Here is an 18431-nt window from a genome sequence, read left to right on the forward strand (position 1 = left end):
TCACTTACGCGGTGTCGTTAGTTTTATGAGGTAGCAAGATGCCTGGCAGTTAGCACCGTGGCACGGCTTTGCTCCTGTGAATCCAGCTCGTGTGCTTCTGTGGAGCAAGATACTTCAGTTCGGATGTGAAGAGGGAATTCAGTTACAGATAATTTTCAGAGTTTTATGGGTTGTGCATTAATCATTAGCAGGGTCATGTCAGAATTATGTCTGTGATGGTGCAGAAAAGCTTCTTAGCTCAAGAGCAAGTCAAGGAAACACATTTTACTATTTTCAGGGTTGATGTGATTTCAGGAGCTGCCGAGTCACCTTTACAGTGTGTGCAATCCAAACCAATGAGCCATTTCAGACCCAAATTAGCTTCCCAGGACCAGATGTGGCAGCCTCATGGCAAGCTTCCCGAGCAGGGAATGCTAGGGAATAAGGAAGTCACTGGGATGCCACAGGCCCCTTCGGTATGTCTGCAATGCTGAATTAAAAGAGTGCCATTACTTGACCATTTCACTGCTGTTAGAATAGCCCCAGCATGTGTTTTGCCCAGGACAGCAAGCACTCTTCCAACCGAAGCTCACACATGGTTTGGATGCTGGCACAGGCCAGCACCAGTTGGCCTGCATGCAGCTACTGTGCTGTGCAGGCTAAGAAAACTTAGCTTGGTTTTGACCTGGACTTAAGCTCACTCCCTTCAGCCACTGCTTCTGCACTGTGATCTAAAACAGGGGACTGTCCATCTGTGTATTCTCTCCTGCTGCAGTCCTGTGCTCAAACTAACACGTCCTCAGAGTTTGGTAAAACAATGATCTATTGATTCTTCAGTAGTCAGACCAAATTTGATGATCTACCAGTGAGTCGAGCTGTAGCCAGGTTGCCTCCTTAGAGGTGGCTCTCTGTACTTTACTCAACAGCATTACAAGGAGCAAGCATTCTGAGCACAGGACCAAGAGCTCTCTGTGTGCTCGGGTGCTACTCTGGTTCTTTTAAGCGTGCCTGGTACCCAGGCCAGCAGCTGTTGCACTGGAATAGCTTAGTAACAGTTGGAACCAGCCCCTATCCACTCGGTTCTGTGCTGAAACAGATTTAACACCAGTGCTGGACACATGATGGCTTTCATTTGTTAATCAAATAGACTGCCCTAATATATAAATAGACAGTGTTTATGTAGATATGTATGCACATACATGTATATGAAGATATACAGCCCACATATATGATTTTAAATGTGAATTAGACAAAACTCTTATAAAAGAACATCATCTTTCAACCACCACCTCAAACGAGAAAAAACATTTTGTGCATTAGTTTCATTTGTTTAGACAGCGGAAATAAAGCTGTATAGTAGAACTACAGACCAAGATCAGTTGGTCCAGCATTTCATATCCACCATTTCAGTGGATATCATGTCTGTGATACAGCATTCCTTAAGATAGGTTGCTTTTTCCACCATTTCTTTTTGTACTTAGAGGAATGCTATCCTGAAAAGTACTTGATCTGATTAAGTCATGTTCAATGAGTTTATACATGCCATTATATCTTATTAGTGCATAACAAATGAAGTACAAAAATACCAGATATTCACCTACAGAAATAGTATATCATTAGAAATTAGAACACTCGCTACAGCTGCAAACTTGTTATTGTTGCTATGGGTGGGGAAGAAAATAAACACTGAAATGACTTCGCAGGATCCAACGCCCCTGTTTGGTTAGGGTCATGTGAACACTCCTGGAGAACGGTCATACATCTCATCTGAACCACGCTCAGTGCTCATTCTCAAAATGTTTTCTGTAGCTGTTCCTTCCTTGTAAGCTGATCTTGCCTTCTGCTTCCTCAGTACAGAACAGTCATTAAGAAAAGCAACTTTGCTCCCTGGGTAACAGATTATAATGATTTCATTTAACCAAGCAGCATTGTCCCTGAAGAGGTGAAAGAGTTCTTTAACTCGGCCCACCTTGTCAGAGTTTTGTTTTGTTTGGGTTGAAGAGTTACCAACTGCAACGCACTGGGAAACAAGAGATAAAATTAACTCAGCAGTTCTCCACATGATATTCTGCTTCTTCAGACAGCCATCCTTCTTGCTGGGTCTCTCCTTCACTTGTTCTATTTACTTCTTGGGTTCAAAGTCTTCAACTCCTTGCCCATTTTTTTTAATCATGCATCACTTGGCTGACTTCTTGCACCTCCAGCCTTTGTTGTTTTCAGTCTTTAATGATGATCTTTTCGTTAAGAGCTCACCAAAGTGTAGATCATGCTGAATGTAAAAGAAAGACACAATATAAAAGAATCCTTTTGAGGTATACAGAGCACTTTGATTTTTATAATCCTTTACTGTCTGTTCCTCAGGCTGACTGTAATGGCCTCTGCTTTCCTTTGCTCTATTGCTTCATATTCCTCCCATTTCTCTAAAGCATCTTAATTATGGTGGATTCAAGACGGGTATCAGAAAGCACTCAAGAAATAACAAATTCATTAACGATATCCTACTGCACCTCAAGCTGTGTTTGAGCTTATTAAAGTGTGGTCTGATACTGAATTTTAAAAGTGAAGAAACAAAACCATTCTGCTTTAGTGTGTTTGATCTCTGGAACTTCAACCAGCAACTCTCTGCAGGGTCTGCAATGAAACTGTTCTGTTTCCTTTGGAAAAAACTCCATGCAGTGGAAGAAATATAAAATACAGAGATCAGCTGCAGTGAATCCATACATGTTAACTGCAGCTCTGAAGAGTGAAGAAATCTCAGCATATTGTCACTGCCCCTTTTTGCTGTAATTCTATTTCTGACAATATCCAGGAAAGTACAGCAAAAGTGAATATGATCCACATTATTTTATTTAGAACCAGACAGTGGATTTTAGCTTGTGGCCACATTTTGAAATGAAGGAAGGGAGGACATAGAGGAGGCTGCACAACAGCAGAGCCCCAGTTGAAATGCGAAACCACACGACACAGGTGACTTGGCAGGTCCTGTCACCCAACACAAAAATGTGGGGCTGAGAATGCTTCTTCCTTCCCCCATGCCTTGTGATGATCCCTCCTTACTCTAACCAGCGGAGCTGCTCTAGCAAAACTCCCATGCTCCTCACTTTGCCCCCTGGCCTCTGCCATCCCAGTGCAAGTTCAGAATCTTCCAAACTCTGCGTATCTGCGCTCTTCTTTCTTTCTCCTTCTGCATATGCAAATTCAGGGACATGCACATGTGGCCAGAAAAAACACTGTGCTAAATGTTATTTAAATGTAAACCTGAGAAACATCAATCTGCAGCAGTGACTTCCCAAGGTAAGATGCTGACTGACAATAGAACAAATAACAGGCTAGTGATCAAAGGAGAAGCAATGTTTATCCTCTTCCACCAGCACGGAACCCTGCTCTACAAAAAAATTACAGCATGAAAGACTTCTTGGAAGATGTGGTCAATGCAAATACACTATGGGGAAAGGAGTAGGAGAATGGTGCCATTAAAAAAAAAAAAAAAAAAGAAAAAAGAAAAAAAAACGCACTTCAATTTAAAGCTCAAAGCGTTAGCCTTTCTTGTCAAGTAGTTTTATGGTGTAATTATGGAGGCCACTAAAAGTGCAGAGATTCTGACAAGGTTTTGCCTTAGACTCGATCCCTATATATTCTTGCATCTGATATTTGCAACTGTGCATTAAAGACACCTGACAGCTAACGGGGTTGCAGGAGGGGAGTGGGCAGGGACAGTTTGACTGGGGTGCAGACCTCCAAGAACCAACCTGAAGTGCAGTTCTGCAGCACCCATTATAACCACGTCTATCACAAAAAGGCTGTTGTAGGAATGACTACACGCACAGTGCACCCCGTGTCCCACATGCCACCCTGAGCACTGCCGGGCGCTGCCTGCACGCGTGGCCAGCTCAGCACGTGCCAGGCTCCCCGCCTGGCAGCAGGGTATGCTCCCTGCTGCGCCCGAACGGCCTCTGCTCGCGGCAGAGGTGAGCTGGTTTTCAGGGACTGCGTTCAGGTGGGCTTACGGAGGACTCTGGGAAACACCCTGGCCCATAACATAGCAAGCCATATGCTCCCAAGGCCTGCCAGCTCACAGATCACCATTTTGATATAATGCCACTGTCCTAATGCCTGCTATGTCACCCATCCTAAAAGACTACGCAGAGGATCAGACAAACGTGTTTCCTCGGTTTGGCCCTGGCGCCTGGGTCAGGCCTTAGATAGGCACCTGGCAGAATGCCCGGAGGGGCTGGTGGATTTAGGTACATGCTACCTCAAATCAAGCTCAGGAGCAGTTTTGTAAAGCTAAGCAAATGGGCCTTTTTGCTTCAGTCATTTCTAAATGCTGTATCACACATCAGATGAAAAACAGACAGCATTTGTGTAGGAGAAAGACCAGACTTACCAGTAAAGATAGTAGAAGAAGGAAAGGAGATAGAAAGCTAGCTTACACCAGGCCTCTTTTTGACAGTAACTCAAGGTATCTGCATTCATGACTGCAGGTGGATCATATGCTAGTTCTGAACTATCTGCTGGGCAATGAAAATACCTGAAAAAGGAGAAGACATCTGAAATGGCCCTGGAATTCTATATTAAATATATATCCTCCTGCACTTGATTATCAGCTGAGCTCAGAAGACAACTTCCTTGCATATTATACCAGGAATCTTCCTCTCTCTGTCAAGCCTCTATTTCTGGACATTGTTAAAAAGACTGCTCTTAGAGGCCCAAGCAATTCATGCATACGGACTGGACCTTCTCTGTTCGACTAATTCTTCTGATTGACCCATCCCACCTTTCCATATAATTCTTTGCTGCTTTACTCTCTAATATCTTACATATTGTGAGTGACAATATGTGGTGGTCTGTGATCACAGCATACGGTTAGGATTCCTAAGCTGTAACTGTGCTACTACAATGGACTTCAGATATGATGAAAGGTAACTGTCTCGACCAACTGGTAGCTCAGTTTCTCCAACTATAAAAGAAAGTAAGTAAAAAAGAGCTGGTTTCTACTTATAGCATTACTCTAAATAAAATAATCTAAATCATCTAAATAAATTTCATTGCTTTTTGTTCTGATTAAGAAGAAATTTTAATTATTCTCTGCAACAACTGGAGGTTTGATAAAATCTTGAAAAAACAAACTTTTGAAACAGCTTTTATCTCAATTATTTCGCAGTAAAACACACAAAAAAAAGTCCTAATCAATTCTAATGAAATGCTTTAAGAATTTTAAGTATTTTAAATGCTTTTCGCATGACTCAAAGTACTTATTTCTCTTCTTTGAAAGTGGTAATGTAACTTTTAACAACTGCTGTGATTACTTAGATAGATGAGCAACTAGATAGATATTAGACTCTTAAATATCCCATACTCTTAAATAACCAGCAGTAAACTTTGAAACTAAGTGGTCTTCCCAGTTTCTTCTATTATTAGTCACATTCACTTATATTCTCTATAATATTGCAAATTCTTTCACAGAGATCACAAACAAAATCTTTGCTTAATTATCTTCATTGGATGTAAATATTGTACAGTGTCTTTCTATGAGTTTGTGTGGAACTCTATATAAGGAGCTCAAGCATATCTGTGGTTAAAATAATAATAATTATGGAGTAATTAGGGCAGCCTATATGAGGACTCATGAAAATAAAGATGATTCAAAGTATATTCCTTCCAAAGGCGATACAACTATTTAGAGTCTCACCATTTTCAGCTTACACATAATACTATTTTTATTTTTTTATCTTTAGACCAATATTCTTGTCACAACTCTGTTCTGAGTCCTTAGCAAAACAGTACTAAAATATTACAATTTGTATTGCATCAAATCATCAGGGAGAAGAACACTAATATTTCACTCCATTTAGCTTCAGGGAACTACACTGTTACCGTAACGTCTAGGTAATACACTGCTCTATATCACTTTTCATTCTTCTCAGCTACTGCGAAAAAAAAGAAAGAAGTGTAAAAAAAACCTATCACTCTTTAGTAGTTAGGTGCTAGTTGAGATGACAGAATAGTATTGCATTCGTTACAGAAATATCTTTCATACACTGCTCAAAGTAGCTCTCTGCTACCATATGTATCTTTGTAACACAGAGAAACCCTGACAGACAAAAATCATCTGTGCTTTTACAAATGCCGTGAGAAGGCAAAACTAGTGAAGGATTCCAGACTGACAAAACAAACAAACAACCACCTTCTTCATTTTCTTGGGTGAAGACAGGAGTTCAACTCCTGCAGAATGAAATTCTCTACTGTCCAGGTATATAGAGCAACCATCTATTTTATACTGCCAAAAATGCATAAAGGTACTAAAGAAGATAAAACAAAAACCTGTCCAGTAAATACAACAACTCCAGTGGAAAGGCTTCTTGGCCAGGGCTGGACAAAAATATCTAAGGTCTTCAGCACATTGAATGTCTTGCAACTCTGTGTATGAGGTATTTGGTACTTCACTGAGTTCTTTTTCCAGACTACTTCATTCCAAGTTTTCATTCAGCTTGATTATGCTGTAATGATTGCATCCTGAAGCTCCTGAGAATATCTAATTATGTTAGTAACTGAAAGCCATATTTATACACTCTGTGTTTTCTCCTTCCCTACCCTAAACATCCATGATTTTTTTTTCCCCTGGAAAGCTGCATCTCAGCTGCTTATGCAAATAGCTTCTGGGCAAAAGACACCCAGCTATCCTCCTACCGCTGCAGCTTGTACTTGAAGCAATTTGCATCTGCACCGAGCTGGCAAATAAAGGTAAACAAGCAGTAAGCACACAAGGACAGGCTTACCTCCAGAAGTGATAAAAAAGCAGAGGAACATTTAACCCCAGTGTGAGCCACTCCTGAGCACACAAAAACATTATGCAGAAAAGGCTGTGGATGGAGTACTCTGGCAACACCAGCTAAAAAGAAAGGAACAGAAGAAGGAACAGATGTCAATAAAACCTCTATGAGTTTAGCTGCTGAGCTAGTTTTTCAGCACACAAGCCATCTCGGCAAGTCTCCTAGGTGCGGCTAAGAGCAGGGAGCACACGGTGCAGAGCCAACGTGGCCGCACTTCTAATCCTGGCTCTACTCCAGTGGCTCATTGAGGGGCCTGGGACAAACCACTTACCTTCTCAGCTGGTGCTCCAGATTTCTGTCTGCAAAATGGGGGTTCTATTATTGTCTCCTGCACAGAAGTGCTGTGACACTAAAGGAGACTAAATGAGCTAAGTTTCATCACGGATAGATTTGAAGAGGAAATTATAAACCTAATATCGATGGTTCACCTTCTATAAAGGAGTTTCCTACAATAAATAAAAGGCTACTTTCACCATTTTGGTATATTATATACATCCTAAAGAGACCAAATTTGTTAATAACTGTTTTAAAGTAAAACACACTAGGATGGACTGTTTTAACTAAACACACACATACTTCTTCCTTTGCCTCCAATGGCTGCCCTCATAATGTTTTTCAGACAAGATTATTCTATTAAAAGAATTCAGACAAGAATTAAAAAAAAATCAGACAAGAATTAAAAAGAATTCAGACAAGATTATTCTATTAAAAGAAGCAAGTGGGCAGCTATCAGAAACTGAAAATTACATGATGTTAATTCAGAACAGTTATTTCTGAGGTCATTTTCCTTTTTTCCTGTTTCTTAGCGTCGTCTTTTTTTGAGGCCCTTTCTCAGAAACTCTGTTATCTTCATTCAAGTTATGTAAGAGATTAATCTCCAATATCTTATATTTCTCATGAACTACGCAGTCTCATACACTATTCACTTATATACCTTGCTGTGTCTTGGAGCCACAGGAAAGTAAAATAATATATAAATGAGTGGCATCTTTTAGTTTGAAATCATTTTATCATTTTCATTTGTCAAATAGTTAAAAAAAGAGCTCTAAAACAGTGAAAAATCCACTACAGTGTCTCCCATACAGCTATGCTATAATGGAGTCCAGTTTCCTGACTTTTTGGATTCTTTCCATCTCACATGGAACATATTTTGTTATTCATTTAACTTCAAGTAGTTAACACATTTGGACATCTCTTACTCTGTATCTACGCCTTCAACTTTAGCATCCACAAAAGCTTAGCTTGTATGGATGACAAATCACTGTAAAATTACACAGTTTGGATTCCAGATGGCAGTTATTTATCACTCCTTTTTTTTTTTTTAAAAAAAAAAAAAGTTTTAGAATGTGATACATAGCATAACTATACCCTTTCCCAAAATAATGATTTATCTTTGTCACAAATTGCAGAAAAGAAAGGTCTTAATGGTGGATGCCTACCCACTAAACACCCTTGCACTTAAAACTTGAACATCCATTATTTAATGGAGTTGATTCCAGCTCAGGTGACCAACTTCACAAGAACACAACCCTGGTGCCCAACCAGCAGCCTTCCAACTTAACGTTTTCCACTGTATCCTTCCAACCCACTTTTTTTTAGGGAGAGAAGTTATATGACTTCCAAAATTTTCTCTGCAGGGCTGCCCTAGAGCTCAACACAATGCAATTAAAGGAAATGCACTGAATTTTTTTAGTGGAAATTTCCAGGTTCAATTTCACCTAATCTCCCCGTTAAAATCCATATTCATTTGGGTCTCTGGAAGCCGTTTCCTAATTGCTTACAGTCATTTCCTGAAAGTTCAGTTGCACAGTTTAAGGTTGTTATGAAACAAACCTATATCTAAGGTATTTTAGGTTATTCACACCTATGTGAACCCAAACATCAAGAAGTAACTAGGAACTTGCTAGATATATGTGACCACCTGCAAAGAAACTGGATGGAAAAAGTGGATCTCTGGCCATCAAAGCAACTGGAACAACCTGTAGCATAACGTATTTCTATAGCATAGAAATTGCCCTACATTTTCTCCAATGGAGGGCAATGCTGCAATGCATGCAAGACTGAGTCTCATCGAGTAAATGCAGAACACATATAAAAACCAAGTCTGCATATCATGGGCATCTTCTCCCTCCCCCTTCCCAGCCCGCAATGCAAAGCAACAGCACAAAGTCAACACTTTGTTGAGGGAATTTCATTATTCTAATGCGTTATTGAGACTTGTTCAACCAGTATCAAGTGCATATGAACATAAGTCATTCCACAGCACAGACAGCTGATAGTGAAACGAGGAACACAAAGGACCTAAGCATCATTCTCCCCAAGTAGTCCCTGTCCATCTATAACATGGTACCAGATCTAATATTAAAATGCAGGATTAAAATGCAGGCCAAACTGTGTTTGGGCCTATCATTTTACCTCTTAATGGTTTATTTTTATTCTCTGTAAAATGGGGATAATTATATTTAAAATCTATAGATTTTATTAGAGCTGTTAGTGGAATAAAAAGGCAAGGAATGTCTTTAAAATCTATCTATATCTACTGCTTTGGCTGTGCTAGTTTATGACTACAGTATTTAAGCCTTATCATAATACAAATAACTATTTGACAAGAGTGACAGAGGCAGATCTTGATAAATATTCCATAATGACCTGAACATCTACAAAGATTTCAGCATTACAGAGCTTATTGCAAGTTATGAAGTGGAATATGAAAAGCTTCTCCACTGTAAGGTCTGCAGGGATAGCTCAATTCAAAAACTGCCCAGTCCTTGGAAGATGTGCCATTAAAGACATGTGTGCTCTCATCTGGCAAGTGCACCTCCTTTGCCAGCTGCTCTTTTCTGCAGGGATCAGGAGATAACTTCACAACCTCTGTTGTGAAGACAACAAAGTGTGGTTTTGTTGTAGTTTTTATTAAAAAAAAAATCAGAAACTATAAATAAATAAATAAATAAAAGGTAACCAATAACAGAACCTGGCTTAACAACCCCAAAGGGCAAAAATCTCTAATTTTCACCACATTGATATAAAAGAGGGTAACAAAAATATTCAACTGACCCAGCTAAGGTCAGTCCAAGAGCCCCCTGAGGCCCTGCCTGTGTTCCCAGACCTGGGCAGAATGACAATTAGTGGCACAGCTGCTCATTAGGAACCAGAAACCAGCACCTCATTTCACAGGCAGGTCTATGAGTGCAGAAATCTCAGTGATCATTAAAATTAAGTTGAGCCATCTGCACGGCCCATGAAGAGCCCTCCGGCCTTCTCCCTGGGGTCTGCCTTAGACAGACAGTTTCATAAATACTGCAAACTCCGTGCTCACTACAGGGCTGCTCCCCTATCACGAGTGCGAAGGCTGTCAGTCTGAGCAGGCACAAGATGCGTGTACAGCACAGACGTGGTAGAGACATTCCCTGCCCTGCTATTCCAACAGATCTACTGAAAACACCAGCATTTAAATGCAAAGTAGGATATCTATTCCCCAACGCAAACAGTTTCCATCCATACATGAGGTATGGTGAAAAACCATTCTATTTTTAACTACGGTCTTGTTTATCTGTCTTTGCACAGAGGCTGCACAGGGCTGGATGTTGAGTCTGCTTAAATGCACCAAAAAAAAAAAAAAAAAAACACATGAAACTAAACAGCAGTGTTCAAATTAATCCCAGTGTATTTTATTACAATGCAAATATTTATTTTACTGCAAATACAACCTATCACTAAGTCAAATTTTGCCAATATCTTCACTAAAACTTTGAGGAGCAGATGCATGAATTTTGTTAACCAGGGCAGCTGGATCTCTACTTTCAGGAATACAGTAGAGGCAGCAGTTACTCACAGCATTTTTTGCTGCAACTTCAGTCCTATTATATTGTTTCTTGGCATATTCTGACACACTAAGCCCCTAAGCTTACTATGTTCCAGAACAGTAGCAGAAGAAGCCAAATTGTATGGCAATAGGTTGTGTACTACAGGGTCATACTTTGTTTGCCACTTTAATGATTGCATAAACATTTTAAAATGGAATTAAGGAGTGGTTTAGCCTAATATAATTTTATATGTAAATATTTTCTTGAGTAATAGTATTACAAATAACTGTGAACATCTCCCCTCAAAGGATACTTCAATTTCCATCATATATTGCACTGTCAAGTCTTACTTCCTCACTGGAGTAAAGGCGGCAGGAAGGACCAAACTGTGACTGAAACTAAAATTTGAGCTGTCCCTTCTTAGGCTTGCAATAGTTACACAACTTTTTCCCCTTGCAATCACTGCTGCTTTGAACATCGGCACAGGAACAGCAGGATACAGCTTTTCATTATCTTTAGTAGAGAAAACAGTCATCCTGACTTTTTTTTTTTTTAATACAGTGCTGACACAAGGCACCTAAAAACCAATGTCACTAGTGAATAAATATCCTGCCTATAGGACTATACTTCCTCTAAGTTGCTAAGCCCTGCAAATTCCTTCTCCCCATTTTGAGGATGTCTTTCTTATTCTCTAAAGGTCTGGTAATTATTAGAGTACATTAGCCAACCTGGTGGCTTATCTGCTAATAAATTTACTTAACTATATTATATGATAGAGCACAAAAACTGATCTATTTATTTATGATTTCAATTAAAAGAATAGGGAAGAAAAAAAAAAGGGTACTGGAACTATTATTTAACAGTCCTAAGAACAGGTGATTTTTTTCTAGCGCTTTAAGTTCTCCTAACTCTCTAATTGTCTGTATTCATTAGCATCTTGGTAAAACAGATCATAAAAGCCTTTAAGGACCGAACACCAAATAATTTCACTCCCAACAACTCTCAGTCAGACCAGAGTAATTTTCAATCATTATTGGACTGAATTTGAACAGTTGCTATAGAGATTAAAGATATATGCAATTATAAACTCAGCAAATCCTCAAACAGCTTCACTGGAAACCTCCGTGACAGAAGTAGGAGAACAGAGCAAGCTTTGATAACTCCCAGCTTTCCAGCTAGTGTTAAAACATACTTTGAAAGGATGAAAACAATTTTTAACACCCCAACTCCAGATGTACCCTCCTCTGTTGCTAGAACCGGAGTGCTGAACTGGCTGTAATTATGGACGTACAAAAAATGTTTGGGGGGTTGGGGCGGGGTGAGGTTGCTTATTTTTTATATTTTGGAAGAGAGTTCAAGTTCAGCTGGAACATCTTTGAGGTTAATGTCACCTTGCCTGCAGTTAGATTTCTTGCTGAATTTATTCTTTTCCAATCATCCCTTTAGGACTTGCAAAAAATCAAATAAAATCAAGATAAAGGGTTGAGCTCTGGCACTTTTTTTTTTTTTTTAACCACTTGCGGTTTTATGAATTTTATGCTCAACCTAACTAAAATATTTCCACTGTAGTAGGTAAACAGACCAAAAAATATATATCTATCTTTTTACCTCAGTTGCCTCCCAGGTAAGCCAGTTTCAGTTTTCTCGTTCATAAATCACTCTTATTTGAACTTAATGAGCTTTAAAAACAAATATTTGCTGTGTTTTTGAGAACGGTCGCTTATACTTTTCAGCAGTGTTTGGCATGAGCAAACTAAACTCTGAAATGTTTGCTGGGAATTAAGCAAGTTCAATTAACTTTCCTCCCTAGACTATGGATTTGCCAACTGAAAGCAACAGCATCATGATGTTTGAATTTAGTCACAACCTAATCACAGCTCAATTTAAGTTTCCTCAGAGGTAAAGGAATAATATTACAGTGCTTGACTAAGTATATAGACCATATGTTAAGAAGGAAATTCGTCCTACTCCTGTACCTGCACGCAGCGCCACGTGGGCTCATCCTTGGAGAAGCAAAGGCAGGAGAGGGGGTGCGTGGAGCGAGCAGAGACCGTCAGAACTCAGTCCCAACCCAAGCTCTTTCCAAGATCTGTCACAGAAAAATAGTGGAGAAAAGGGAGCTCCTCCTTTGCCAGTGCTGTGACTTTGTCTACATCTCTCTCTGTTCCGGGAAGTGCCCACTTTTACTGGGAATGGCAGCAGCATGTATTTTATGGATGAGTTGCTGGTAATTTAAGCAGCAGCTTTTACACTGTTCTTATGCTGGCCCAAACAGCAGAGCTGCAGGGCTGAAAGGTAGGAATCTGATGATAGTCCAGATAGAAATGCCACAGCAGTCACCAGTGCCAGCACGTGCCTCTCCTGCACCATGTCACATCTGTGCAACGCTCATCAATTCAAGCCATACGTGCACGCTCACAAATATATCCCCAAAAGCCCCCAAAGAAGCCACTGAATGAAATGAGATCTGTCTCCTGAAGGAACCCGGCATAATGCCACCTTCAGAAAAGAATTCCTTCCTGTTGTTTACATCAGGACCCAAGATATTTGTCCACGGCTATTCAAAATTCATAGCTTCTTTATAGACTCCTTCTCTAGTGACCAGAGAAGTTAGGCTTATCTAGTTCTATCACACTATACTTGTCCACACACCAGCACCACACATACCTGCTTTACACGCTCCCTTATTTGGTGCATTAATGATATAGAAATATTTTTCCCAAATCAAATGTCAGAAAGTTCCTGGCTGCAGAATGTCTTTCCAAAACCATGCCTTGTCAGTCTGCTTTTAAAACAGTCTATACTGAAACTGAATGTATTTTTATAGCCCATCTATAAACCTCTATATCCCTATAAATATATCCTATAAAGGGATAGATTCACTGTTTGCTGAAAATACCCTGCTATTTTCTTCTGCCTATATAACAGACACTCAATATCTTCACTCTTTTTCCAACATTTTTGCCCTACAGTGTGTATCCTTTATACTATGTAAGCCACAGCTACTGTCACTGTCAGATTTGAATCACCATAGTTATTCCACCACCCTCTTCTTGTATCTCATCTCCCAGGTAAAATAAATGTGTCCCCAAAGAACTTTGAAGGTGAGGCTGAATTAGCAAACTCTTTATGTGAACCAGAAGCAGCCTAGTCCTTGATGTGCACAGACTCTCTAAGTAGCCAAAATGCTCCATTTTGCTGTTCAGTGAGTCTGATGTTCTGCAGGAATTAAACGCTGATGCTGGCAAGGCATTCCCATGCGGTTCACATATTAACTCACTACCACCCACCAGTTGCTTTATGTCAAAGAAACTGGGACATAGCTTCAAACTGGCTGGGCGCCAGCTCCACAAAACAGAAAACAATTATTAAGTATTTTCTCTACTTTTCACATCCTTTGTGTCGTAAGCATGTTAAGAAAGTACTTGAAGGAGGTTCTTGACAGCCACATGTACACAGCAGTGCCAAACAGACAGGTCTCAAACCCTGATCCATACGAGAATGCCGCCTTAACAGATGCAGATGTGGCCGCAGCACATCTTTGGATCAACCTGAGCCAACCACCCTTGCTCTGGCTTTCCCAAAACGTCTCAGGATACAGCAATCAGTTACTGAAAAACATATTTGAACTTAGTTTCTACTTTCATTAACACACAATCTACAGTCTGTGCTTCAATGATGACCTTTTAAGGAAAAATGCAGAAAAAATTAGGTGGCCCATTGCTCTTCTGGTGAAAGCAATTCACAGAAACTTGGATATATGAAGTAGAATACTTTGGAATTACGGTTATTTTGACTTCAAAGACAGAGTCAAGATGACAGAATGCTTATGAAAACTCTCTTTCAAGCTGTAGAGGAAAGATCTAACATATGAATGTACTCTAAAATTTACCAGCTTCCTCAAACCCTGCAGAAACTGAGGTATTCAGCAACTCTCTTGGCTCAAGTCAAAATAAATATTCCCTCAACTTTTCAATGTAACCAGTTAAAAAACTCAAATACTAAACGTGATAAAATTGATAAAATGTTTCATTTATCAAATTGTAAGCCACTGTCCAGAAACCGTGTTTCTAACACCATTGTCATAGTGGTATCATCAGATGCCATAGCTATAAAAGCACCTGAAGCTGCAATTGCAAAGCAATTTGTTATCTCTGAAAAGCATGTTCCAAACGAAGGGACGGGTGTTCTGAGTTTCAGTTCTTACCTAGATATCTTGGATTACTTTAACCTCATATAATAGGTCTTACTCTATCTTTACAAAATCACCATGATTTCCACTTCTGCAGTACAACTCAGCCTTTCATCCATGTGGCGAGAGAATTATGCAAAGAGAATGACTGCAGACCACCACTCAGTGGCTTTACTTTTCACAGGCTTCTCCAAACCTGGGCTAGTTTATGCTCACCTTTCGCAGGAGGAAACAAATACGCTCAATGTTTCTCAATCGCTCTCGCTGTCAAAAGAGGTGGGAAAAAAGAGATTACATTAGCTGGTGTTATAAATTAAAACAGCATATTAAAATTATAGTGGGTCAAAAAATATAATTATTGGGTGCAAGGAAACAACATACATTATTAACTTATCCAGTAGTAGTCACTTCTTATCTACTGCTTGCAAGTCAAATAACTTACTCATTTCAGTATTTTTAGCTGTTACTATATATAATTGGATAAAGTGGGGATTCAAGCCACAGCCAGCTTCCAGTTAGAGGCTGCAACTTCTCTGTACACCTTTTCGTAAAAAATATCTGTAAAGTTTAAGAAATGTGACTTTAAACAATGAATGCATTTATAAATACTGAAAGTCACTGTAATTGAGCAGATAGGACAGCAAACCGCCCTACGTTCCAACAGTGTAACCAACAATAGAATTTATCATAGGTCTCAGTGATGGCACGTGTGCAGAGCAGATCTGATTTTCTTGGTGAATTGCTCACTATAAGTCATTTAAAAGAAAACCTGTCTTGGTTTATTTTATTTCTGTGAATCTTGCTTAGAGCATCCTTGGAGTCAGACTCGTCAACTGTAGCGACATTCAGTATTTACCTGCATTCCTGAGCCTTAATGCAGAACAGACCCAGTGCACTGCTCAGGAGCAGTGAGGCCATTTGAAACCAAAAGCAGTTTTACACTAAGTCAAAGCACCTGATTGCTGTGAATCTTAACATAAACTTATGACTGAGCAATGGTCCCCTCCAAACATGGAAAAAAACTATTCTAAACAGTTACCTTTTTTAAACAGATAATAGAATACATCAGTGTAAGGAGCAAATGCTCTTTAAGACTGTGCTCTTCAAACGCTTTAAAATTGTTCCAATTTTTGAGTTTTATTTTTGTTCTGCAAAGAAATACCTCTTTACTGCTCTCTTTCCCAAGCTTTACCATTTTAAAACAAAAGTCTGTCATTTTGGCAAGACAGTGGCAGACTGATCTCTCTCTTTGATGTCCGTGATCTTAAAGAGCTTCAGAAATTTTAGATTCATGGCTGTAATCACGAGACCAGTAGTAGATGGACGTGCCTTGCACCTGCAGAAACCTTTCTTGCCTCCAGTGGGAGCTAAGTGCAGGTAGGAAGATTATCCTCTCAGTCTGCTCTAGTGGACAGATGCCTAATGGCAGCTGGGGAAAGTCCAAGTAACACAGTGTGAGTTAGGGGATTTGAATTCAGTTAACAGCTCTGACACCAAAATCTTTTGAATTCTCTCTAATTCAACCTCCTCCCGACAAAATACTCTTAAAAGCACAATGAAAAATGCATGAATGAATAACAGATTTCTTCACAGGGAATGAGATTACTGCTTGGTTTATTTCAGTATTGGCAGTAGAAATCTGATTCAGGTTGTAGTTAACCAAATCATTCTAAATTACATGTCATTTAAACAAGTAATTTTATAAGCTTAAATCTAGGTTGCAGTTTGGTCCATTAGATAAAACAAACTACTGTTGTAGGGCGCTATTCAACCTTTGTCACAAGAGATGCAACAGAATGTGTTATTCGCTCTTAAAATTGCAGCAGAACTTAGAGCCCTGCCATGAGACAGGGAGGCCTAGGAGAGCTCCTTTTATCAAGTCCTTTGGTCAATACACATGGCACTGGGGAACGTGCTCAGCCCACGCTTCAAGGCAGAGAAAGCAAATGATTTTAAAAAGAAAAATCGGTGTTATAAAATGAAATAATGGAAAAAAAATAGTGTCATATCACAAGCCCTTCAAATCTTTGAACTTTCAGAGTACCTTCCTGTCTTTAGGAAAGAGAGCTATCAGCATAAAGAGTTGCCATCTGACTGCCTCAGAGAGGCCTGATAAATCAAATTTGCAAACCACAATCACATTCCCAGCAGCCTCTACATTCATTTCCATGCTCACAGTCCCACTGATAGCTCAGTGCACTGCTCGCTCTTTAGTCGTTATTGCTTAGCAAGCTCCTGGTTGTACTCACTGCGTGGACTGGGTTGCACTGATCTATTGGGCTTTTGAAGTCTGTCCGTAACTCATCAAAGGCGATTATCTGCAAAACAGTTTTTTCAAACATTGTAATTAATGCTTGTTTCAACACTTTTGTTTGTTTAGCTAGATTCTAGCCAGATTAATTTCCTCCCTCCCTTTCCAAGGCTTTCAATCACTGCAGACACCAGAATCCAACAGTGCTGCCTCTTGCAAAACGCATCTAACGCACCCTAGATGCTAGAAGACCCAAAATGCAAAGGCTGAGCTCCCAGAGCCTTTCTCTTCTTCAGACTGGGAAGCACAGAACAAATCAAATCTTCTGACTGAATATAAGGAACCAGCTCTTGTGAATATAGAAGTGCAACAACCATCCTATAAGATGCTACAGCATTCCTGCTTGCTTAGGTGTTCTAGAAATAAGAAACTGTGTTATCAATACAGATTTTGTGGTATATAATTAAAAATCACATGTGTTCTACAGATATGGAAGAACAGAAAGCCTGAAAATGACCTGCTCATGACTCATATAACAACCTGTGATAATAAAACCTGGAGCTACAATCCACTGATCTAACCACTACCCTGTACTCTAATACTGTAGTCATCATGCTGAAGCACATTTTAAATCAGAAAAGGGTGGAATTTTCTTAATAGCACACTGCAGAATTTAACTTCTTCAACTATGACAAACCACAGTTCCAGAAAAAAACTGCAGAGGGACCAAAGCACATGATTAAGTTAAACATTTCTCCCTCGAATGCTGTATCTGTACACGTTCTGCATCAGACGCTTAAACTACAGTGAAAGAGCAAGTAACAGACTGTGGTGGGGCTGCAATGATTGTGAAGAACTTGGTTCATATGAGAGAGACTGGCTTCATATACTAAGCATTTAATTTCTTTCTTTTTTTTTTTTTTTTTAAACTGCCTTTCCAACTCTTTAGTCAAAAGTCTTATTCTTTGTTTGCTGGCATACAATTCACTTTGTTTTGCTTACATAATATCCACATTGATTGAAATTAATCTGACACATTTGAACAAATTGTTCTAATGGAAGCAACAAGTCTAAGCACGACGATCTCACAGATCTTCTGGGCTGTCTATAAATGAAGGCAGTATTAAGGTGCCAGTAAAAACACTGAGATTTGGTATCAAGCACACAGGGTTGGAGGGAAGTTCCTTCAACAGCATGGGAAGAAAGTTTCTTTTGCAACGGACTTTGGGAGGACACAGGCAGAAATAAACCCTCCCCAATTGTTAATATTCTAAATTCTATAATATAGTTTCTTAAATTCCCTGGAATGGAAATCCAGGGATCACATTAACACATCTGCACTTTTTTAAGACAAGCATATTTGCAATGAA

At 39.5% G+C, this 18431-nt stretch overlaps 1 protein-coding gene across 1 annotated transcript in view; it reads right to left on the bottom strand.

Annotated features, from left to right (window-relative positions):
• Positions 1–1202: 1202 nt before the first annotated feature.
• CNIH3 (cornichon family AMPA receptor auxiliary protein 3) overlaps positions 1203–18431 on the bottom strand; it is a 32479-nt gene continuing 15250 nt past the window's right edge. Inside the window, exons 2-6 of the mRNA XM_010217266.2 lie at positions 17060–17128; positions 15027–15074; positions 6759–6871; positions 4367–4510; positions 1203–2248 (exon numbers count right to left, since the gene is read on the bottom strand). Of these exons, the coding sequence (XP_010215568.1) occupies positions 2221–2248; positions 4367–4510; positions 6759–6871; positions 15027–15074; positions 17060–17128 (402 nt within the window). The 3' untranslated portion in view covers positions 1203–2220. The remainder of the gene's footprint in view (positions 2249–4366; positions 4511–6758; positions 6872–15026; positions 15075–17059; positions 17129–18431) is intronic.

The sequence above is a fragment of the Tinamus guttatus genome, unplaced genomic scaffold (assembly GCF_059628265.1).
Source record: "Tinamus guttatus ecotype Peru unplaced genomic scaffold, ASM5962826v1 Tinamus_guttatus_pri_ptg000241l, whole genome shotgun sequence".
Taxonomy (NCBI): domain Eukaryota; kingdom Metazoa; phylum Chordata; class Aves; order Tinamiformes; family Tinamidae; genus Tinamus; species Tinamus guttatus.